General features: G+C 45.6%; 1 protein-coding gene across 1 annotated transcript in view; it reads right to left on the bottom strand.

The window, feature by feature from the left end:
- LOC143934123 (neuronal pentraxin-1-like) overlaps window positions 1-25,657 on the bottom strand; it is a 54,031-nt gene that overhangs the window by 21,888 nt on the left and 6,486 nt on the right. Inside the window, exon 2 of the mRNA XM_077457447.1 lies at window positions 9,445-9,631. Within this exon, the coding sequence (XP_077313573.1) occupies window positions 9,445-9,631 (187 nt within the window). The remainder of the gene's footprint in view (window positions 1-9,444; window positions 9,632-25,657) is intronic.

The following is a 25,657-nucleotide window of genomic DNA, read 5'->3' as shown; positions in this document are numbered from 1 at the left end:
ACCAGGCTCTATTAAATTTCACAGAGCTGTAATTCTAACACATGGAGCTTGTCTAAAGGAGTAGATGACTAAATCTAAAAAAAAATATCCATCACAGTTCTCCAGTACATGCAATGTGCATGTTGCCATGTTATGTATCTTTAAACACTGCAATTGCTGAAAATGACTGACATGCCTGATGATACTGCCAGAAATGTGTCTTAACAGAAATATATAAGTTGCCACGCTGATCTCCCTGTTTGCTTTGGCTAATTACTTTGCCAGTCATTGTCTGGGAATGAGTAGAGAGATAAGAAATCTGACACTGACTTTACTTAGTAGCATGATTGTTCTCATTCCATGACTTGGAAATCCTGATCAAACAGGCAGCCACTGTGCCATCAAACGCAGCCACTTTACCCATAAATTGCTGCCACTGTGCCATCAAACACAGCTACTGTACCCATCAATTGCTGACAGTGTGCCCATCAATTGCTGCCACTGTGCCCATCAATTGCCGATACTGTGCCCCATCAATTGCTGCCAGTGTGCCTATCAATTGCTGCCAGTGTGCCCATAAATTGCTGCCAGTGGGCCCATCAATTGTTGCCAGTGTGCCCCCATCAATTGCTGCCAGTGTTCCCATCAATTGCTGCCAGTGTGCCCCATCAATTGCTGCCAGTGTGCCCATCAATTGCTGCTACTGTGCCCCATCAATTGCCGCTACGGTGCCCCATAAATTGCTGCCAGTGTGCCCATCAATTGCTGCTACTGTGCCCCATCAAATGCTGCCAGTGTGCATCGCCCCAGGAGTCGGGACTTACCTGTCTCGCAGCGGGTCATGGTGGTGTCCTCCACGTCCACGCTCCTCGATGTTTCCGATCCCAATCAGATGACAGGTAATCAGCCACCGAGCACCTGATTGGCTGAGAGGCGGGTCAGTGTTCCTAACACAACACTGAGCAAACAGCCAACGCACAGCATTGCACCCGCTGTTTAGCATTTTGGAAGCCTATTAGAGCCGATGGCTCTAATCAGGCGCTTACAAACCCCGCCACTGTAATTCAGGTGCCCGGCGCCCGACAAGGGGGTGGACACTTGAATAGGGAGCGGCAGCGGTGATCATAGATAGATTCATGTAATGCATGAATCTATCTATGGTAAGAGGGAGGTGACAGGAGAAAGGGGGCTGCCCTCTTGCACCCTTAATGGATGCACCACCACTGCTTTCCTAGCTGTGCAGTGTGGCAGGTGCATGTGCATCACAAAAGTGGCTTAGCAGAATTACTAATATTTTCACAGTTAAAGTGTCACTAAACCCACATCATAGAAAACGATCAATAAATGCTGTATTCCATGCTGCTCATACTCAGTCACTATGGGATTTGTTTTCTGTATTCTGCAAAAACCTGGTTGATCCTGCTGTTTTCTATATCCCCCTTCTCTCCAAATACAGCTGGGGATTTTGCAGGGCAGTGTTGGAACTTCTGCAAATGCTTAGTTTTCAGTTTTTATGCTGAGAATTTCCTCCTCATCACATCTGAGCAATCCATGTGACTATAAAGTCACATATGTGGGTGTATACTGTGCACACACCCTCCCTCCTCCTCCATGCCCACTAACCAGCTAAACACATCGGGGGTGAGATATTACATCTTGATTGATGGAGGCTTCACCTTTGTTATTCTAAGACACAGACTAGAGGGATATGACACAACCTGTGACTGGCAGAAATCCGGCCACACCATGCTATTGCCAAAAAAAATTAAAGATTTGATTGCAAATATATATTTGTATGACAATTTAAAACCGTTTATTGATATTAATTATTTATTTTTACTCTCTATCCTAAATACTTTTTTTTAAAAGGTTTTTATGTTTTTATTTTAACAACTTCAGCCCCGGAAGATTTTACCCCTTTCCTAATCAGAGCTCTTTTTACAATTTGGCACTGCGTCACTTTAACTGACAATTTTGCGGTTATGCATTGCTGTATCCAAACGAAATTTGCATCCTTTTTTCCCTACAAATAGAGCTTTCTTTTGGTGGTATTTGATTACCTCTGCAATTATTTTTTGCGCTATAAACAAAAAAAAGCAACAATTTTGAAAAAAAAAACAATATTTTTTACTTTTTCCTATAAAAAAAAATCTTCAGTTTAGGCCAATACATATTTTTCTACATATTTTTGGTAAAAAAATTGCAATAGGAGTATATTGATTGGTTTGCACAAAAGTTATAGCATCTACAAACTATGGGAAGGATTCATGGCATTTTTATTATATATATATATTTTTTACTAGTAATTGCGGTAATCTGTGATTTGTAACATTACTGCGACATTGTGATGGACAGATCAGACACTTTTGACACTTGTTTGGGACCATTGACAATCATACAGCGATCTGTGCTATAAAAATTCACTGATTAGTGTGTAAATGTCACGGACAGGGTAGGGGTTAATACTAGGGGGCAATCAAGGGGTTAACTGTATCTTCCCTCAGTGTGTTCTAACTGTGTGGGGATGAGAGGAAACATACAATTTTTCCTACTTAGTAGGAACAAACAATATGTTTCCTCTTCCCTGACAGCACAAGGATTTTGTCACGTACCTGGTAGAGGAGCCCAGAATGCAGGGAGCGGCCTCTCGTAAGCCTCTGGCTTGAGAATCCCTGGAAGTGGGGACAGGAATTCTAGAGTTCAGAGGGCACAAGTGCCGAGCTGGTGAAGAGTAGAACCGGCCCTGGAGCTGACAGCAGACAACGGCAGGCACAGGTGGTCAGACTGGAACAGCTGGTAGGCAGGCAGTAGACAGCAGCAGGCACAGGTGGTCAGACTGGGACAGCTGGTAGGCAGGCAGCAGACAGCAGCAGGCACAGGTGGTCAGACTGGAACAGCTGGCAGGCAGGCAGCAGACAGCAGCGGGCACAGGTGGTCAGACTGGAACAGCTGGTAGAAGAAGCGAGGTCAAGGTACAAGCCGGGTCGGTAACAGGCGGGCAGCAACGGTACACAGGAGAAGACAGAAGCGTGGTCAAACAGTCCGGAGGTCAGAGGCTGGCAGCAAGCAGGCGTCGTCAGGAACAGGCCGGGTAACAAGGATCAGGAACAATCAGGTAAGCAGGAGACAGAGTAACCGGACACGCTGTAGACTGGACAGCACCGGGGCACTGTAACAGATTCCTTAAGTAGCCCTTTGGGCGCCAAGAACGGTCGCACGGCGTGTCTGCGCACGCCCGCGTGAAACCGTGCAGCCGTTCTTGACCCCGCGCACCCGCGTGCGCCCGTTCGTACCATCGCGCACCCGAGTGCGCTCGTTCTCAACATCGCGCACCCGCGTGCGCCCGTTCGTACCTACACGCACCCGCGTGCGTCTGTTCGCGCCAACGCGCGCCCATGGATACCTGTTAACTCTCAACGAGGGGATTCCGTGGGTAGGCCTTCCATAAGCCACTGGATTCCGGGGAGGACCATGACATTGCCCCCCCCAAGGGGCTGCCTCCGGATGCCCAATTGTGCCATCTTACCCGGATGAGACCTCTCAAAGGCAAGTATCAGTCTTCTGGCGTAAATATTGGACTCAGGCTCCCAAGAGTTTTCTTCAGGCCCATACCCCTTCCATTTTACCAAAAATTGGATTTGATTGCGTCTTCGCCTGCAGTCCAGGATGGATTCCACCTCATATTCGACTTCACCGTCGATGATCACGGGTTCAGGTGGAGCAACCTTCCGGCTGTCAAAGGAATCTGGAACGGCTGGCTTGAGCAAAGCTACGTGGAAGACAGGGTGAATCCGAAACGATTCTGGCAACTTTAGTTCATACGCCACATCATTCACCTTTTTCACAACTGGAAAGGGACCCACAAATCTTGGACCCAACTTCGTAGATGGACAGGCCATTTTCAGGTTCAGAGTGGATAGCCAAACCTGATCCCCGACCTTGAGATTAAGTTCTCCCCTTCTTCTCTCATCAAACACCTCTTTATTATACTCCTGGGTCTTTGCCATGGTTTCCCGCAGAAGCCTGTTGTTGGATCTAAAGAAGTCAAGATTTTCCTGAACCGCAGGTACCGGGCATTCTGGAAGATCGTTGGACAGGAACAGAGGATGGAAACCGTAATTTGCGAAGAACGGAGATTGTTTCGTGGCTGAGTGAACAGAGTTATTATATGCAAACTCGGCTAGAGGTAGTAAGGGGGCCCAATCATCCTGAGAGAATGAAGAGAAGCAGCGTAGGTACTGTTCCAACGTCTGGTTCGTTCGTTCAGTTTGCCCATTGGTTTGAGGATGGTAGGCAGATGAGAAACAGAGATCGATCTTCAAGACCCCACAAAGAGCTCTCCAGAACTTAGACGTGAACTGTACTCCCCGATCCGAAGTGATATTCGCAGGAATGCCATGCAGTCTCACGATTTCCTTAATGAATATCTTGGCTGTTTCCGCGGCGGAGGGAGTAGCCCTCATTGGTAAGAAGTGAGCCATCTTAGATAACCTATCCACAACCACAAAGATCGTGAAGGTGGCCTTCTGAAGGTGGTAGCTCGACAATGAAGTCCATAGAGATCATCCGCTAGGGTCTTTCTGGGACAGGTAGTGGTTTTAACAGACCCCAAGCCCTGGACTTACTGCCTTTGTTCTGGATGCAGGTGACACATGCCTCCACGTATTTATTACAATCCGACTTCAACTGTGGCCACCAGAATGTTCGTTGAACCAGTTCGGAGGTCTTATGAACTCCAAAATGGCCAGCCAGCAAATGGTCATGACAAGAACTGAGGACCGGAACTCGTATTTCCTGAGGAACGAAAATCTTGTCTTTGTACCAGAAGAGTTCGTCCTTGGCCTGAAGAGTGATATCAGGTGGTAGAACAGCACTAACGGATGCCTGCTTGATCTGGGACAGCAGATTTCCTTGAAGCAGGAGGAAGTTCCCTGAGGGCAGAATGGTGTCCGGATGCGAGGAGATTTCGGGTTCGTTGAACATATGAGACAAAGCGTCCGGCTTAGTATTCTTTGAACCAGGACGGTAAGTTATGTGGAAGGAGAATCTGGAGAAGAAAAGTGCCCATCTGGCCTGACGTGGTCTCAATCTCTTGGCAGACTTCAAGTACTCCAGATTCTTATGGTCCATGTAAATGAGGATTGGATGGGCTGCTCCTTCCAGCAGATAACGCCATTCTTCAAGAGCCACCTTGATGGCTAATAGTTCCCGATCTCCGACATCATAATTGCTTTCTACTTCGGATAGCTTGCGGGAAAAGAACGCAACTGGGTGCAGAAGAGATCTTGGTCCATGTCTTTGGGAAAGTACCGCCCCAACCGCTATCTCGGAGGTATCGACCTCCAGAATGTATGGCAAGGTTAGGTCGGGGTGCTTAAGAATAGAGGCCGAAACGAACAAGTCCTTCAGAGTGGTAAAGGCCTTTTGAGCCTCGGAAGACCATTGGAATCTCAGGCCCTGTTTAGTTAGTCTTGTGATGGGAGAAATGATGGTGGAAAATCCTCTAATAAATTTTCTGTAGAAGTTTGCGAATCCGATAAACCGTTGGACCCCTTTCCTGTCTGTAGGAGCGGGCCAATCTCGAATGGCAGAAATCTTCTGGGGGTCCATTTCAATACCGTCTACAGAAATGATCAGGCCAAGGAACTGAATACTTCGTTGTTCGAAGATGCATTTTTCCGGCTTGGCGTATAATCCATGAAGACGGAGTCGTGTTAGCACGTTCCTGACGTGTTCCCGATGTTCGGCCAGGGAGGAAGAAAAGATCAGGATGTCGTCTAAATAGATGATAACAAACAGATCCAGATAGTCTCTAAAAATATCGTTTATGAAATGCTGAAACGTGGCGGGGGCATTGCATAGGCCGAAAGGCATGACCAAGTACTCATAATGCCCAAAGCGAGTGCGGAAAGCGGTCTTCCACTCGTCTCCACTCCGAATGCGAACGAGATTGTAGGCACCCCGAAGATCCAGTTTGGAAAACACCGCTGCGGACCCCAGTCTCTGAAACAGTTCAGGCACAAGCGGCAAAGGATAACGTTTTTTTATGGTATTTTTGTTGAGTGCCCGATAGTCAACACAGGGACGTAAGGATTGGTCCTTCTTCTCCACGAAGAAGATTCCCGCGCCTGCCGGGGAGGTAGAGGGACGAATGAATCCCTTCCTTATGTTGTCGTCCAGATAGGTCTTCGGGGCTACCAATTCAGTTTCAGATAATGGGAAGATTCTCCCAAAAGGAATTTATGCACCTGGAAGCAATTCTATCGGGCAATCGTATGGCCTGTGAGGGGGTAAAGTCTCAGCGCCCTTTTTGCTATAAAACGTCCAGGAAGCTGTGGTAAACAGGGGGCACGGCTTGACGGGTTTCTGCGTCTATTTCCAGGCAGAGCAAAGAGGAGGAAGCTTGGTCAGTCCCCGACAGGCAGTGTTGGAGGCAGTAGGGTGAGAGGAATTTCATCTTTCCAGTTGACCAGTCAATTTGGGGGTTATGTGCCTTCAGCCAGGGCATACCTAATATGATAGGAAATAAAGGGGACGTGATGACGTTCAAACACAGTAACTCCTGGTGAATCCCGGCAATGGTGGTAAACAAAGGCAAAGTCTCTTGAGTTACTGGACCAGACTTGAGAGTTGAACCATCGGCCAGATGTACGGAAAGTCCCTTTGCCCTGGGCCGATGGGGAATGTTATGTCTCGAGACAAAGGACAGGTCTATGAAGCCACTGCAAGCTCCCGAATCAATAATTGCACTGGTTTGTATGTTCCCTCCTGGGAGCTGCAAAAGAATGGGTACAGTCAGATGGGAAGTACTACTCGGTAAGTCAGAAGTAAGGGTAGGAGACATGGAGAGGCACTTACGGAGCTTTGCAGGGCAAGTGCGCACGAAGTGTCCCGGTTCTCCGCAGTACAAACAGAGGTTCCCTGCCCGACGGCGCTGGCGTTCCTCGGTTGTCAGGGAAGGTCTAAGTAAGCCCAGCTGCATGGGTTCAGGAGAGTCCTGGTTCACTGCGGTGGAATTAGAAGAGGCTGGATAGGAGGAGTTAGGTACCCGGGGTAGCATCCACACTGGACGAGAGGTTGCTGTGGAGCGTTCCAAACGACGTTCTCTTATGCGTCTGTCTATTTGGATAGACAAATCCACTAGAGCTTCCAAAGTCTCAGGGATGCTCACTCGGGCTAGCTCGTCCTTCAGGGGTTCCGAATTGGTGACGAAGTGCTGCATTATTCCAGTTTGTGTCAGCACTCCAACGTCTAAACTCCGATACATAGTCTTCCACTGGTCTGCGGCCTTGCTGCAGTGTGTGCAAGGCTGCTTCAGCGGTAGCAGTTAATTGTGGATCTTCATATAGCCGGGACATGGCCTGAAAGAAGGTGCTCAGAGTATCGAGAGAAGGATCCTTCTTCTCCAATAGACGATGAGCCCAGGACTGGGGTTCGCATGTCAACAGGGAGATGACATATCCCACTTTGGGGGATTCAAGGGAGAAGGTCCTTGGTTGAAGGGCAAAGAAAAGCTCACAGGAGTTGTGGAAAGCCCTGAATCTTTCCCGGTGGCCTGCAAATCTTTCGGGTGTGGGTACCCTAGGTTCTGGCGGCAACATTACCACGGAAGGTGCAACAGGAGTCCTGGAAACAGCTGGTGAGAAAGCAGACAGGGCCTGGACGCGTTCCTCCAACTGGCTATAGCCTTCTTGTAGGTTCTTCACCGCTTGAGTAAGTCCTGCAAGATGGCGGCAGAGCTCGTCCATAGGAGAGGCTCCCTGCGTGGGCTCGGACATGGCTGTCCAGTACTGTCACGTACCTGGTAGAGGAGCCCAGAATGCAGGGAGCGGCCTCTCGTAAGCCTCTGGCTCGAGAATCCCTGGAAGTGGGGACAGGAATTCTAGAGTTCAGAGGGCACAAGTGCCGAGCTGGTGAAGAGTAGAACCGGCCCTGGAGCTGACAGCAGACAATGGCAGGCACAGGTGGTCAGACTGGAACAGCTGGTAGGCAGGCAGTAGACAGCAGCAGGCACAGGTCGTCAAACTGGGACAGCTGGTAGGCAGGCAGCAGACAGCAGCAGGCACAGGTGGTCAGACTGGAACAGCTGGCAGGCAGGCAGCAGACAGCAGCGGACACAGGTGGTCAGACTGGAACAGCTGGTAGAAGAAGCGAGGTCAAGGTACAAGCCGGGTCGGTAACAGGCGGGCAGCAACGGTACACAGGGGAAGACAGAAGCGTGGTCAAACAGTCCGGAGGTCAGAGGCTGGCAGCAAGCAGGCGTCATCAGGAACAGGCCGGGTAACAAGGATCAGGAACAATCAGGTAAGCAGGAGACAGAGTAACCGGACACGCTGTAGACTAGACAGCACCGGGGCACTGTAACAGATTCCTTAAGTTCGTACCTACACGCACCCGCGTGCGTCCGTTCGCGCCAACGCGTGCCCATGGATACCTGTTAACTCTCAACGAGGGGATTCCGTGGGTAGGCCTTCCATAAGCCACTGGATTCCGGGGAGGACCATGACAGATTTGTGTGTTTACACACACAAATCCCTGTGCTGGTGCTCGTGCACGTGATCGCATGTAGACGGCAGTGATTGTGCCTGCCGTGCAGCAGGCACACGATCAGTCTCTGGTGGCCGAAAAAGGGTAGGACATACCCGTAAACATGTGACCAGCACTAAAGGACTAGAACAGGGATATCCAATTAGCGGACCTCCAGCTGTTGCAGAACTACAATTCCCATGAGGCATAGCAAGACTCTGAAAGCCACAAGCATGACACCCAGAGGCAGAGGCATGATGGGACTTGTAGTTTTGCAGCAGCTGGAGGTTCGCTAATTGCATATCCCTGGACTAGAAGATCCTCCTGCTTATATTTCCCTGCAGACAGGCTAGGAAAGAGGTGAATCATGTGACATCTTTATATCAATTAGGAAAAAGGTACTTTTTTAAATTAAAATAATTACAGTGCCATCATCCACATACAGAAATAGAAGTGACGTTGTATATTTAACAGTGAGTGTCTAGTATCACTTTAAAACAATTAAATTATTGGTCTACCGAAACTGATATTTCTGTTTTTGGTAAATGTTGGGAAGGTAAACCATCTAACAGGTTTTACAGTATATATTGTTCTGGGACTCTTACGTGAGATTTCTGATCTTGAGTTCCCAGACTTGTACACCTAAAGTGTACTTTATCAGAGTGTCCCACACTCCATGAAAGATATTTATTTTATATAATGGAGAATACATAAAAATAACTAAGAACATACAAAAGTGAATGGGAACAGCCTAAACTATAAATGGCAGGCAGGTACTAACTAAGCCAAGAACTAGAAACGGGAGAGCTTGTGGCAACCACAGGGTGACCCAACCCAGGCTCCACCTTCAGTTTTTGTGGACAGGTCCTTTAACATAATATATGTGTATTAAGCAATAGTGTGGCATAAAAATACCTTGCCTCAAATACAAATACATACCTTTTTCTTTGCTGTGGGAGGCTGTATCCATCTTGTGCCGTACTAAGTCTTCATGTGTTTGGTCGTGTTCTTTATTCTGGTGATCTGAGCTATTGTGTTTCTCAAATATCTGATGTTCTAGAATACTGATCTTCTTTTGTAAGGTATCTCTCAGTGAAGTTGAAAACAAAGAAGAGTTTCTATTTCCCTGAAAAAGAGCAAAAACATCTCATATTTACACACCATAGATCATACCTTGAAGATCTTTTTGGTATGAAGGAGCTAAAGCAAGGTACTGGACCAGAGGAATAACAAAAAACATTTGATTTAGAATGTAAGATTCCCACTTATATTTCAAATTACAATTTATTTCACCTTAAGTGATAAATAAAATGTGATATTTTTATAATTGAAAGCTCAAAGAGAAAATAACAGAGGCTGCCTTTCCTGCTCAATGACATCCATAGCCAACAGATATCATAGGACCAACTATAAATTCCTAACTCTTTGGTACAGAAAACCTACAGAACTACAGTTTTTTTCCCTAGTGTCTGTTGGAGATGCCAGGAAGATGAAGGGATGCTCCTTGATATTTTCTGGTTGTGCTCCAAACTCGCTCCCTTCTGGTCCTCAGTTAACCAGATTATAAATAAATTGACCAGACTCCCCCTCTACAATGACCCCCTAGCAATAAATTTTCACCTCACCTCCTTATCCAGAAATGCTTACAAATTTTTGCTACTTATCTATATACCTAATGCGGGAAAAACAAGTACTCCACCTTTAAAGAAGAACTCCAGTCCTCACCCCCAAAGACTGGATAGTGGTTTGCTTAAATAAAAGAAATCATGACTATGGAGGACCTTACATCCTAATTGAAAGATCAGGAGGAACAATTCAGACAAATCTTGTTTTATTGGATCGAACACAAATTGAAACCCACCTACCATCTTCGATACTTAACTCTCAAAACAATTTTTCCATATAGACATACACCCTATGGATTCTTGGCTATATTTACATACTTTCTTATATAGTAGGGTTGCCAGTTTCTTTGGAGTATAAAAGTTATGCCATCATCGTTAAATTTGTTCTGGCCCCTAGAGGCTCAGGAGATCATTACAGCCACTGACTGACTTCCTATGCTCCACTTATCCTACTTTAAACAATTAAAAAGCACTTTCAAATCAATACCAAATGTATGTGCTCTGACACGTTCTTCATATTGTTCATATTCTCTATATTACATTCTTTTTAGCAGCCTCAGTACTCCTCGCTTCCTTTATTAAACAGCTGTGGACAGTTTTGCGGCCTTGGCCAGATGGCCCCAGCAGGCTTGGGGGTGTTGGGCCTTTGCTGTTACAGCGGTCAATCCCCTCATTTAATGTCTACAGTGGGAATCCCTGTACCAAGACAACCGCATGCTTCTTTATGCCATGTTTTTATGAAAGTGGCTTTAATCTGTGTCATATACAAAAGAGTCAGTACCTTATGTATAGTACCTTACTATGTGTATTTGCCTTTGACACTCTAGTTAATGAGAGTTTTGCCATTGTAGAATTGTTACACTCTGCATGTCTGTACCCCTGAGGAAGAATGTAAAAGAATTAAAATATTCAAAACCTCTGTCTTCATAGTTCACATATCTTTGTGGACAGAATCAAGCAAACACGCCATATATGCAAACCTTTGGTATATGGTATATGCATGTAACAGCTGCACCAGTGTTTTTTATATTTTTTTTGTACTTTCTTCTATTGTGCAATAATAAAACCTTTATAAACTCAGTTCCCCATTTTCATGCCTATGACAGTCCCAATTTGAGCGATAATGTCTTTGATTTAATTTACTTTCTTTTATTGTTGCATTAGAGAGGAAAAAAGGAAGTTGCTGAAAAGCATAGCTTCTGACTGTTTCTCTCTCCTACACAGTAGTTCCTCTTTTGGTCTAAAGTAAAGACTAAAGACCACTGTTAACAAACATATTACATAACTTTAAAAAGTGTAATACTACTCTGAGCCTAAAATTGCTTTTTTTTTTGCATTTGCTATTTGAAACCCATAAAGCAAAAGCAGTGGTGAAAAAGCTGTGTATTAAACCAAGCATTAGTATTAATTATTTATTGTCAGTATAACTGAGTTAAGTGTATGCCTACATACTTTGTGAGAGAAGTCATCCTTCTTTCTTACCTCGGAAAGTTGGAAGGTAAAACAGAAAAGTTATGCTGGAGACTTCCAAACTCATAGAACCAGGAGTGATTGAGCTCCGTACACTGCATGTAGTTATGTTCTTCATCTTGATATCACATGACAAGCCATAAATCCAATGTAAAATGTGAGGCAAAACAAGAACTATTACAGAAGTCACCGTGGAGCATGCATAATATTTTGTTACAGAAGTTACTTCTTCTACTGGAGGAATATTGGTGCTGCATGGATGGTTTAGGTTCAGGAAAGGTTGAGCATCCAGACGCTTTCAGTGTTTTAGGGGTGTTAAGGGCTTTATACTGTAGATTTAAGGTTAAGTGTCAGGGTTGGGAAGATTAACTGTAAAGAAACAGGTTTAAGTGTGTCAGAAGCCAGAACTTATTTTGAATAAAGTAAGGAATGGTTTGAACTTATGGCAGGGTATTGTTTGTTATCTGGAGACCATACAGGAAGTGAAGGGAAATCTCTCCAATGCAAAGGAAAATCCCCTCTTAGCCCTTGTACACACGGTCAGAGATTCAGACGGAATGTGTCCTATCGGACCGTTTTGTCGGATAATCCGACTGTATGTGGTCTCCATCGGACTGTTTCCGTCGGAGTATCCGACGGACCAAGTTTTCCAACTTGCCTGTAAAATTTTCAGACAAAATGCTCTGATTGGACATACCCCGATCATGTGTAGCCTACTCCGACGGACAAAGTGCCACGCATGCTCAGATCAAATTCCTAGACCAAAGCTATTGGCTACTAGCCTGAACGTAGTCCCGTCGTAACAAAATAACATCATCACGTTATGTACAATTGGATTTTCCGACAACTTTGTCCGACTGTGTGTATGCAACAAAATCCGTCGGACAAAATCCAACAGATTTGGTTGTCAGAATGTCCGACCGTGTGTACAAGGGCTTAGACAACTACTACCAGATCAGGGGACATTTTTAGAAGATTTCCCCACCATTCCAGTTCTGGTGAAAATGTAACTGGTTAATCCATCACTTTCAGTCCTACTGACAGTGAACGCCAAGATAAATATACAGGACAAATATCCCCAACAGGAAGCTGGCAGAAGTTCTATTTCACACTATATCTAAATCTGAAAAAAGTTTGGGCTTTAGATGTACCTTAATGCCAAACTGAACTGTTTATATCCACTAAATACATTCTAAGTGTATCTAAACAGATGGCATGTAAAATCTTATTATTTTCTTTAAGTAGAGAAGTCTGTCCCCTGCCAGCTTGGTGCAGAGAAAGACCATTGCTGATTATGTGGAAGCACAGACCTCTTCAGAGGTCAGTCCTAGAACTCATCATTGAATAGGAAGCATGTCTTCTGCTGATTGTTGAGCTCTAGGACTGACTAAGCAGGGTGCTTATCAGACTTCTGCAGAGAGACCACTGCTTCCACACATAGAGCTAGGGTCCTTCTCTACAGCATGCTGGCAGTGGACATGCTTTTCTACTCAGGATAGGGTTGCTTTATAAGGAAAACAAACTGTAAGAATTTGAACACCTGTATTTGATGCGCCTGGAATGTATTTACCTGATTTAAACTTAAAGTTTAGTTTGAGCTGTTAGTGTTAACTGTGTGATGTTGAATGGAGGTTAAAACTGATATCCAGGATTAACAAAAAGTTACCCTTGTAGTGGGATCCCTTCCACATTACAAAGGTTAAATGCTTACTTGGTCTAACAAGATTGCAACACAGTGAAATAATTACCCTATTCCTCACTTCCTCAGGCTTCCTCCTCTTCATAAGACTGATCCCCAAAGTCAGACCCCTTTACTGTCTTAATTTGTCAGACAGTAAAGGGGTCTGACTTTGGGGATCAGTCTTATGAAGAGGAGGAAGCCTGAGGAAGTGAGGAATAGGGTAATTATTTCACTGTGTTGCAATCTTGTCACATACAAAGCAAAATCATTGGGCATGTGTTTTTTCTTCTACTACTCCATAAAGACTGAGTCAACTGGTCTTGCCCAGGTGAGTGCAGGTTAGAACACGCTTAAGCGAAAATGTGCTACACCATGGGCATTCCAGGAATTAAATGGTCACACCACGTATACAGAAGAGACCATCTCTGTAAGAGCTGAAGCAAGGTGTAACAGAAACAACCTTACAACAGCTATAACCAACAACCAACTCCACCAAATGGATCACCTGATTTACTTTGAAAATGTCTGCACAGCCTGACTATCAACAGATTCGATCTTTTCTGCCTGATGACTGGGTAATGCATTGGAAAATGTAGTTTCTCAGGGAATACAAAAAATATCTCGCCATTTTCTGTGCAGGCTCATAGTGAATTGACATTTAGATACTGGTTTATTACTGTAATTCAGGTAATAGCTGTACAATCGCATTTATAAAATCACTAAGAAGTAGAGAATTTTCACTTTCACAATAAATTTGCACTTTGCATGATAAATCCACTTATTTTAGTGAATGGGGTGAATTAAAGTGAAAATTTATTTTGCGAACAATACTCAATGAAGTGCAAAAAAAAAAAGGAAAAACTGAATTTTTACTTACTTATGCACATGTTTGCATAATTTAAGTCAGTACAATTTCACTTTATTTACTAAGCTAAGTAAAACTCCACTTTGAAAGTGAGCATGCACTATTGCTTCAGTTAATCAACCCCATTCTCAACAAAAAAAGTTATTACAGGTTTTAGTTTAATTGCAAAGCTAAAACTCCCTATCAGAGTACCATAATTCACAATATTAATAAACCATATTTTCATCAATAAGCTTTCCCAATAGACCCACAGGCACATAAACATCCATACTACTATGGAACAAGTTTAAAACATTTGTGACCAATGCCAAAGAATCTGGCTGTTCTCAGCACCATCTTCAGTGTAGAGGAGGGACAGCTGACAACAAATGCCCCATAGTAAGCATATGGGTGATGTCACCACACAGGCTTGTCCATGCTTTCTACTCTACACTGAAGCCTGCTGCTGAAGAGATCATGTGACTGGTCCAGAACTCCCTCAGAATTATAGACATCTTTCCTTTACACAGGGCTGTCTTTGAGGCAGGGCAAAAAGGGCAGTTGCCCCTGGCCCTGTCATTGTTGTGGGGCCCAAAGCTGCAGCCTCATAATTGCCAACTATCCCAGTTTAAATTTCCTCCTCCCTTGAGGTTTTAGTCCTGTGCTTTGTCCTGATATCTCAGTGTTAAGGTCTGTTACTAATGCTGCCGAGCTCTGCCTTATTGTTGTGTACAGATGACTCACCTGCAGACCCTGTGTTTACATGTAAATACCGGTATTGATATGTAAATGGTGGCTGCATTTATATGTAAATGGTGGCTGCCTTTATATGTAAATGGTGGCGGACCAGCAGCATTCATATGTAAATAGAAGCAGTATTATAAGTATATCATGCTCCCCTGAGGTCATATCCACCATCACCTATACTGAATGTTTCCCACTGGGGGGTTAAAGGGGCACGCTTGAAAGTCCTGCCTACAACTATGGTCATTAAGCCTAACATCAGCCTGTTCGCAAAGGTAAGCAAATCAGTGGGGGGAGGGTAGGGGTGTACAGAGGTAGGGAGAGAATGAATCACAGTTTGGGGTGCACAGGTGAGCAAGGAGGGGATGTATGGAGGTACAAAGATGAGCAGAGGAGGCAGGTAGAGTTAAAGGGCAGGGAGATTGGATGGGGAGGTTTGGGGTGCAGAGGTTAGCATGGGTTTTAGGATGCAAAGGTCTACTGACAGGGTGGATAAAGATGTAGGTCATGTGAAGGGCAGCCTATTCATTTCAATGGGCTGCTCTATGCGCTACAAATGTGGAAGAAAGTCCCAAACCATTTTTCAAAATTACACTATGCCAAGGCACATGTCAGCAGATGCATGAGGGTGTCATTAACAATTGATGGCACTGCTGTGTATCTGCTAAAGGTTAGCATGTTTCTCTGGTGTAAGGAAAGTGATATTGCATGCGTTCCCACACACACAAATGTGAAAGCTGGCTAAATGTCTCAGTTACATTGGTGGTCCGTGTAAATCTTCTCATTACATTGGGGCTTGTTGTAGAATTCTTTTGTTCACAGTAGTGGCCAGTGTGAATGTCCCCCTGACCATTGGTGGTCAGTATAAATCCCTCTTTACATTGGTGGTTACTGTGAATGCTTCTATTAAATTAGTGGCCAGGGTAAACCCCTATTACATTGGTAGCCAGTGTTGAAACTCCTCTTTATATTGGTAGTCGCTAAAAAAATTAAATCAGCGTTGCTAGGATCCCTAGGAGTTTTCTGTCTATTAATGGTTCCCCTCCTCTACATGGTGTGCAGGCAGTGAGGACATGATGTGCTGTAACCTCTAGCAACTAGTCAGTGAGTGGTAATGATACACTGTAACCTCTGATAACCAATTGCAATCGCTGCCTGATCTGATTCAGTAAACTGATTTTGAGTTTAGCTGCTATTTATTATATGTCTCAGAGCAGGTGGAGAGCGAAACTGCATGGAGGGGGCCCAATATATTTTTTTGCCCAGGGTCCTATCAATATTAAAGATGGCCCTGCCCGATACTGGAAAGAAATAAAAATAATTATGTGACTGGAGAGCGCTCTGATGGTCCTTGTGTGCTAGGAGGAGGATTGATGTAATCTGCCCAGGTGGTGTCTGGGAGTTAACGTTTTAAATGTTTAATGTAAGTGGTTTGATATACATATGAATGTGAATCAATGGAAATTTGTAAATGGTTGTATTTATGTTTGCAGAGTGGTAAATAATCCTGAAGAAGATAAAGTTGAATGTTTGAAACGTGTTGGAAACTTTTCCAGCTCTTAACAGCAACTACACACCACTGTATCAGAATGAGGGAACATTGTAAGAGTTTTGTAGACTGTTGCCATGATGTCTGCAATCCCTGATTAATGAAAGCATTGCTTGGATGTGGATTCCATGGTCTGCAATGTAGGAGACAGACCGTCTGCTGATTCTGGGAGCTCCTGCTATTGTGCAAAGGTGTCCTGTGTTTATAATTAAGATAATGTGTGTTGAGTCACCTAGGCTGTTTAAATGATTAGTTAATTAGCTCATGTTAATTTATGTTTCTGGTTACAGTTGTATTGTTAGGGTATTATGATCAGGAGGGGGAATGTTCTTCTTAAATGTATAAAGGCCTGTATTTCTTGTCTAATAAAGATTCCATGTTCCTGCAAGCTAGTGTTGTATGTTTGGCTGTAATATCTGATATCTGAAGGTCCAGAGTGGAGGAAGCAGTGTACTGATGGAAGCACTCAAGCGGAGCGCGATGGGGTTCAGTGACATTGGTGGCAAGCAGTGGGATGCCTCCTGCAGTCTGGGACATCCAAATCTCCACCTGGATCCAAGGTCCGGATAGTAGAAGAGGAGAGATACAGATACCAGCCATCATGGAGTAGCAATTTGGAAGGAGGTTGTGAGAGCTACTGAGCCCTCTGGTGGCATGTATCCCAACCTTGGCCTTGGATAGAGGATGACAGCCCAATGGAAGGCTTTGGCTACAGTGGCCTGGGCTTGTTGTACGTGAAGCTGTCAGGGGACCCTAACTTTGGGAGCAATTTGGAGTAACGCTGAATCATGGATTTCAGAGAAGAAATACTGAATGTCTTGGAAGCGCACTGGAAGATATAGAGTTTCTGGCTGTTCAGGAATGGGAGCTGGAGATCACCTACAGACAGCTTATAGACTATACTCGGTGCAATGGTTGGGTTCCCTTTGCCTGGGACTATCCAGAAGTACCAGCCGACAGTCCTGAAATCTGGGTTGAAGGGTCAGCAATGGAGCAGAGTAACAGTGTGCTTTACCCATCTCCGCCCACAGCTATGGAAGCAGAGGTCTTATGTAGGCTTGTGCAAATCTTTTCGTAACAAATCAAAATTCGGCCGAATTTTGCATCTTTCGGACATTCGGATGCATCCGAATATCGGAATAAAAAAATAACGAATAACAATGAATACGAAAGAAATATAACGAATGAATTCGAATGATAACCTGTATTAACTGCACCTGTTTGAACTTGTTACCTGTATAAAAGACACCTGTCCACACGCTCAATCAAACGGACTCCAACCTCTCCACAATGGCCAAGACCAGAGAGCTGTGTAAGGACATCAGGGATAAAATTGTAGACCTGCACAAGGCTGGGATGGGCTACAGGACAATAGAAAAGCAGCTTGGTGAGTAGGCAACAACTATTGGCTCAATTATTAGAAAATGGAAGAAGTTCAAGATGACGGTCAATCTCCCTCGGTATGAGGCTCCATGCAAGATTTCACCTTGTGGGGCATCAATGATCATGAGGAAGATGAAGGATCAGCCCAGAACTACACGGCAGGACCTGGTCAATGACCTAAAGAGAGCTGGGACTACAGTCTTAAAGAAAACCATTAGTAACACACTACGTCGTCATAGATTAAAATCCTGCAGTGCATGCAAGGTCCCCCTGCTCAAGCCAGCGCATGTCCAGGCCCGTCCGAAGTTTGCCAATGACCATCTGGATGATCCAGAGGAGGAATGGGAGAAGGTCATGTGGTTTGCTGAGACAAAAATAGAGCTTTTTGGTCTAAACTCCACTCGCCATGTTTGGAGGAAGAAGAACGATGAGTAGAACCCCAAGAACACCATCCCAACCGTGAAACATGGAGGTGGAAACATCATTGGGGCTGCTTTTTTGCAAAGGGGACAGGATGACTGCACCATATTGAGGGGAGGATGGATGGGGCCATGTATCACGAGATCTTGGCCAACAACCTCTTTCCCTCAGTAAGAGCATTGAAGATGGATCGTGGCAGGGAAACTAAGGAGTGGCTTCGTAAGAAGCATCTCAAGGTCCTGGAGTGGCCTAGCACCTGTACCCAATAGAAAATCTTTGGAGAGAGCTGTCCGTATTGCCCAGCGACAGCCCCAACACCTGAAGGATCTGGAGAAGGTCTGTATGGAGGAGTGGGCCAAAATCCCCGCTGCAGTGAATGAATGAATGAGTGACGTATGATCTCTATAATTGCAAACAAAGGTTTCTGTACCAAATATTAAGTTCTGCTTTTCTGATGTATCACATACTTATGTCATGCAATAAAATGCAAATTATTTATTTAAAAATCATACAATGTGATTTTCTATACTTTTGTTTCTTCAGTATAAAAAACAGTGCAGCCGTGGTACAGTTGCTAATACAGTGTGCACAGTTTCTACTACACTTCTGGTGCTGTACACAACACAGTGCAGCCGTAGTACAGTTCCTAATACAGTGCAGGCGGTGTACACAGTATCTAATACAGTGTGTACAGTTTCTACTACACTTCTGGTGGTGTACACAGTACACAATACAGTGCAGCCATAGTACAGTTGCTAATACAGTACAGGCAGTGTACACAGTATCTAATACAGTGTGTACAGTTTCTACTACACTTCTGGTGATGTACACAGTATAAAATACTGTGTGACCATTGTACAGTTTCTAATACAGTGCAGGCGGTGTACACAGTAACTAATACAGTGTGTACAGTTTCTACTAAACTTCTGGTGGTGTACACATTATACAATACAGTACAGCCATAGTACAGTTTCTAATATATTACAGGGTGTGTACACAGTTTATAATACATTGTGTACAGTTTCTACTACATTTCTGGTGGTGTACACAGTATAAAATACAGTGCAACCATTGTACAGTTTCTAATACAGTGCAGGCAGTGTACACAGTATCTAATACAGTGTGTACAGTTTCTACTACACTTCTGATGGTGTACACAGTATCTAATACAGTGTAGTGCAGTGTTGCAAAACAAAATATACATCGTGTCCAGAAGACCACTAAGGAGAGGTAGACGCTCACAGGCCACTAAAAGAGGCAAGCAGCCTTTGTATCTACAGTCAGCAGTGCTGGTTGTGGACACGGTGCATCCTCTGCAGGTGGTCATGGGGTACGATTGTCCTCCTCATCCTCTGTCACCCAGGCTCAGAGTAGTTTGCCTTCTAACGCAGCTGCCAAAGTGGCCTATTCCACTGGCTCTTTGTCCACAGTCACTCCTTCCACCATCATGCATGGAGGAGTCCTCAGAATTATTCAAACACAGTGACGGGTGCATGCTGCTGGAGGATGCGCAGGACAGGGCACTGCTGACTCCACGTTGACTTTTAAAAGTTCCTTGGTGTGGGCCTTTTTCAACATGTGTGCAGCAGATTGCACCATTGCTGTTTGCAACCTATGTCTGAAGCAGATCAAGCATAGCCAGAAAAGCAGCTGCTTCGGCACCACATGCTTGGCCATGCAGTCCATAGGCAACAGCAATTGAAAGACCCACATCAAAGAAAAAGTCAGACATCTTCTTACTCCTCATCTGGGATCTCCAACCCTACTATAACTCCAGTCCTCTCAAAAACCTGCACTGAGAGGAATGAAGGTATAACACTAGGTGTCCCAAGTACCTGCAGTCAATCTGCTAGCAGTACACCACCATCTGATTTTAGCAGGCAAATTTCACTACCCCAGGTGCTGAACCATAAAAAGAAATTGAGTCCCAGCCATCCAAATGCTCAGCGTCTAAATGCTAGCTTGGTCAAATTGCTAGCACTGCAACTGCTGCCTTTTCATCTGGTAAACTCTGCCCCCTTTTGTCAATTTGTGGAATGTGCTGTACCTCAGTGGCAGGTTCCAAAACACCATTTCTTTTCACGGAAGGCCATTCCGGCTCTCTACCGGCATGTGGAAGGCAATGTTTTGGCCTTGTTGGACAGGGCAGTCAGCAGTAAGGTGCATATTACCGCTGACTCATGGTCCAGCAGGCATGGGCAGGGAGGTTACCTTTCCTTCATGGCACACTGGGTAACTCTGTTGGCAGCTGGGAAGGATGCAGGACAGGGTTCAGTGTTGTTCGAGCTTGTTCCACCAACACACCTCCAAAATGCTAGTGGTGATTCTGCCACAGCTCTCTCCTCCACCCCTCCGCTTCTTCTTCCTCTATGGCCTCTTCTGCAGATTTGTCCTCTGAACCTGCAGTGCTCTGTAAGCATTCAAGGGGCTAAGCAAGCAGTCCGGCTAAATGATGCCACACTGGGGCAGAGATTCTGTCAGCTCTGCAGGGACAGGCCCAGAGGTGGTTGATGCCATGCCAGCTTCAGCCAGAAATGGCTGTATGCGACAATGGCACCAACCTTCTCTCCGCCCTCCGACAGGGACACTTGACCCATGTTCCATGTTTGTCACACGTCCTAAATTTGGTGGTGCAGCGGTTCTTGAGCAGGTACCCAGGCATACATAATCTCCTGAGGCAGGCCAGAAAACTGTGTGCTCATTTCCACCGGTCATACAATGCCAGTGCTCGGCTGGCTGACATTCAAAGGGAATGCAACCTGCCCACCAACCGCCTCATTTGTGCAATGCCCACCAGGTGGAACTCAACATTGGCAATACTGCAGAGGCTTCACATGCAGCAGAGGGCCATTAATTACTACCTGTGCGAGTATGGCACCAGGACAGGGTCAGGGAAGCTTGGCTTCTTTTCACCACACCAGTGTCTACTGATCAAGAATGCATGCATTGTCCTGTCACCATTTGAGGAGGCCACAAAGATGGTGAGCAGCGACAATGCATGCAACAGTGTCACTGTCCCTCTAGTCTTTCTATTGGAGCACACATTTCGTGGAATCATGGATAGGGCACTTGAGGCAGAACAGCGGGAGGAAGAGGAGGCCCCCTTTATCCAGATAGCATTTCTGCAGGATGGCCAAATACATGGATGCGCAATGTTTACCTGATCTCCTGTGTACCGACCCGGCTTGTTTGACCTGCTCTTTCTGATCCCCTGGCTCGACCTTCCAGCTTGCATCTGACTTACTCCTGCCTGCTTTCTGCATCTGACTCCGGCCTGGCTTACGGACTCCGTGTATTCAGGTCTCCTGTACCTGCCACTCTTGATCTTGGACTGTCTTACCGTGTTGGACCCCTGGCCTGGCTTCTGATTCTGCTACTGAACTTCTATTTCGTCCTCTCTGCCGGACCTCTTAAGCACGTCTGCTTCCAGTGACTTTTCTTGTTCTACCAAGTTCCTGGCATCAACTTCCACTACCAGGCAACCCGTGCTTCTGTGGGCACCGCATCCTGTGTTATCTTCAGGGTTGTCTGGCATCTCGGCCTCCTACCAAGTTCCTGACACCTCAGCACCAAAGTTTGATCGTTTCAAGCAACCATCGCTAGCATCTGCATTACATGGTGCAGGAATATCTGGGGTCAAGAGCAGATTTGGAGACCTTTCCAACAGAGCATCCACTGGGTTATTGGGTCTTGAGGATGGACCACTGGCCAGAACTTGCTCAATATGCAATTGAGCTACTGTCTTGCATTCAGCATGCTTTATGAACACACATTCAGTGCTGCTGGAGGGTTTGTAATGGATCAAAGAGTGTGCCTGTCCACAGACTCCGTTGTTAGGCTCACATTCAACAAAATTAATCAGTCTTGGATCAGGAGCTATCAAGCACCTGATGCTGATGTAACTGATTGAATTTGCTATAAATGTGGGATCCCTTGAAGACTGCCTATGCTGACTATTCTATTCCTCCTCAATCTTGACAATATTTTTGGTTTAGGGCACCACCACCACCACCCAAGGCCCAATTTTTCTGTCCCCGTTTAACATGGGCATGTAATTACAATTTTCGATCTAATATTTCACAGTAGGGCCCGTTCCTGCACCCAGCAAGAGTAACTGCGAGGGTTTAAAATATTCTGGTGAGGGGTTACAATGTTGTAACACCACCACTACCACCACCCAAGGCCCAATCTTTCTGCCCCTGTTTAACAGGGGCATGTGATTACAATTCTTGATATGATATTTCACAGCAGGGCCTGTTCCTGTGCCCACCAAGTGTACCTGCGAGGGCTTACAATATTCTGGTACCACCACCACCAAAGGCCCAATTTTTCTGCCCCTATTTAAAAGGGGCATGTAATTACATGGACCAGGGCCCCATTACATGGACCAGGGCCCATTCCTGTGCCCACCTAGAGTGGCCACCAAGTGAGGGTTTACAGTGTTCTGGTAGCACTAACATCTAAGGCCCAATTTTCTGCAGAGTATTTAGAGCAGGCCGTGTAGAATATTTACTGCTGTTTAGAATATATAGTGCCTGGGGGCCCCCCACACCATTTTCTTTTCAATTTGGGTGTGGGGTTCCCCTTAATATTCATACCCTGACCCAAAGGGCCTGGTAATGGACTGGGGGGGGACCCATGCTGTTTTTTTCAATGATTTTCATCTATATTGCCAGGACCCGACAATACATTACAGCCGAAAGCAGTTTTAAATGCCATTTTTTCTTTAGAAATATCATTTTGCTGTGATATTGTTCTAAACACGAGAAAAATGTGCTACTTTACAGGCATACTAAGAACACCCACAAGCACAATATATAAAGCAATATTTCATTTTTATTGTTTCACTTTAAGCATTATTAAAATCACTGCTCCCACAAAAACTGTAATTTTCAAAACGTTTTTTGCATTGATACATGTCCCCTGGGGCAGGATCCGGGTCCCCAAACACTTTTCAGGGCAATAACTTGCATATAAGCCTTTAAAATTAACACTTTTGATTTTTCACATCCGTGTCCCATAGACATTGACTTTTCATCAGAGGATGTTATGGATGATGAGTCATCTGCCAAAGTGTTGGTACCTGGCCCAAGGGCCACCGGCCCATGCCCTGGACTTTCAGCAATTCCAGAGAATGGAGATGTAATAGACTTTTCTGTAGAGGAGGAACCACCTAGCGAAACCCCAGCAGATGTGCTGGCAGCAGGACAGAGTACCGCATACCCCTGCTCCACACCCGTGGCAGTTTCAGGGGCCCGAGGTGAGAAGGTGGCGGTTCTTCTTCACCAGTGTAACCTGCCAGAAGGTCCAAGACCTCAGCATTACACCTCAGCCCTACACCTGCAGCAGTTCTGGAGGCCCAGGGTGAGGAGGTGGTTGTCACTCCCAAGCATCAGATCAGGATCCAGGGGGAGAAAGGAGAGGAGGTTGTGCTCTTCCCTCCCCATACAGTTAGCCAGAGTGGAGGAAACTATCTTCCTTCGCCAACATGTAGCTGGAATGGATGATATGAGCGCTGAAGCACTAAAAGGGCAGAACGCTACTGGCCTCTGCACACAACAATCCACTCCACAGGAGCTCCAGGGAGAGATTGCAATCGGCACCTCACAACGGCAGCTTGAGCTGGTGATGGTGAATGGGTCTGCAGTCTCCACTAACAGAAACCCAGCAGAAGTGCTGGCAACAAGGCAGAGTGCTACCAACCTCTGCCCAGCAATGGCAACAACTTTGGAGTTCCAGGGAGCCATGGCAGTCGGTCTCCATCCACTGCAACAAGCTGATGTAGTAAAGCTTCTATAACCCAGCTGAACCGTTGGCAACAGGACAGAGCGCTGCTGGCCTCCGTCCTCCACTAACAAAGGATGGATTTCCTGTTAAAGTGGATGAGACTATGGTCTCCACTTGTATACCCCAGGGATGGTGGGCAGCCGGCCCAGATCCCCAACAGCATGACCGAGTGAGCCCAGCCACCCTGTCTTCTCTCCAGCGGCTGAAGGGACTCCAGGGGAAAGGACCAGCAGCGGGTATGTTCTACGAGAGAGGCAGAGGTTGGCTGGTTGAGTAATGCTCTTGTTGGGACAATGTGTTTGGGGTACTGTGTGGGTATAGGCATTGGGGGACTGGAACTACCTAACTTCAGAGTCAACCCGTCTGGGGTTTCCTCCTGTGTTAGTCTGCTGCCGAAAGGGGAGAGATGTGATGGGAGTCACTTTGGGCCGTGGAACCCAGAATCCTTTGGAGAGGTTGGGAAACCCTTGTTCCAGCTCCCCATGCACCTTTTATGTCTTTTATGTCTAAGTCATCCTGTGTCTATCAGGGACACAGGGTGACTGAGAAAATAATGGACACTGAGAATGTGGTTTGGATTCCTTAAAATGGAACAGTAATATTTATCAACAATATCCTTCAAGAAATCTATGATACATTAATTCCACTGTATCAGAATGATGAAACATTGTAAGAATTTTGTAGACTGTTGCCATGCCGTCTGCAATCCCTGATTAATCAAAGCATTGCTTGGATGTGGATTCCATGGTCTGCAATATAGGAGACAGACCATCCGCTATATCTAAAAGCAGCTGCTATTATGTAAAGGTGTCCTCTGCTTACAATTATTATAATGTATGCTGTGTCTTCTGAGCTAAAAGATGACAAGTCTGGCCTGAAAGGTCATACCTCTGAGTCACCTAGGCTATTTAAAGAGGAAGTAAACCCTGATGGGTTTACTTCCTCTTTTTTTCCCTGCAAAGGTAAAGCATAATGGACTACTATGCATCGCATAGTAGCTCATTATGTGTCACTTACCTGACACAGGAGCCAGCGAAGTCGCCGCTGATCCCTGTAGTCCGCCGCGTCCATCTTGCTGGTGGCGTCTCGCAGCTCCGACCAATGACAGCGGCGAAGCCGCGATGACGTCACTCCCGCGCATGCGCACGGGAGTCGCGCCTCGCAGCTCCGCCGCTGTCATACGGCGAGGCCGCGATGACGTCACTCCCGCGCATGCGCACGGGAGTCGACAAATTTGGCAAATCCATTCTTGGACTTGCCGCATTTAGTGCGCATGCGCGCCGCTGTCTACGGCGCATGCGCCGTAGACAGCGGTGCCCATTTTCGGGCAAATATCTCCTAAACCATATAGGTTTAGGAGATATTACTTGGACCTACAGGTAAGCCTTAATCTAGGCTTACCTGTAGGTCAAAGTTGTTTGGAAGGGTTTACTTCCATTTTAAATGATTAGTTAATTAGCTCATTTTTATTTATGTTTCTGGTTATAGTTGTATTGTTAGTATAATATGATCAGGAGGGGGGAATGCTCTTCTCAAATGTATAAAAGCCTGTATTTCTTGTCAAAGATTCCATGTTCCTGCAAGCTAGTGACAGCTAGTGTTGTATGTTTGGCTGTAATATCTGATATCTGAAGATCCAGACTGGAGGA

This window comes from Lithobates pipiens, unplaced genomic scaffold (assembly GCF_037356315.1).
Source record: "Lithobates pipiens isolate NorthernLeopardFrog02 unplaced genomic scaffold, aLitPip1_a1.2 Scaffold_27, whole genome shotgun sequence".
In the NCBI taxonomy this organism is placed as follows: domain Eukaryota; kingdom Metazoa; phylum Chordata; class Amphibia; order Anura; family Ranidae; genus Lithobates; species Lithobates pipiens.
The sequence above is the reverse complement of the archived record's forward strand: the minus strand, read 5'-3'. Positions and strand labels throughout refer to the sequence as shown.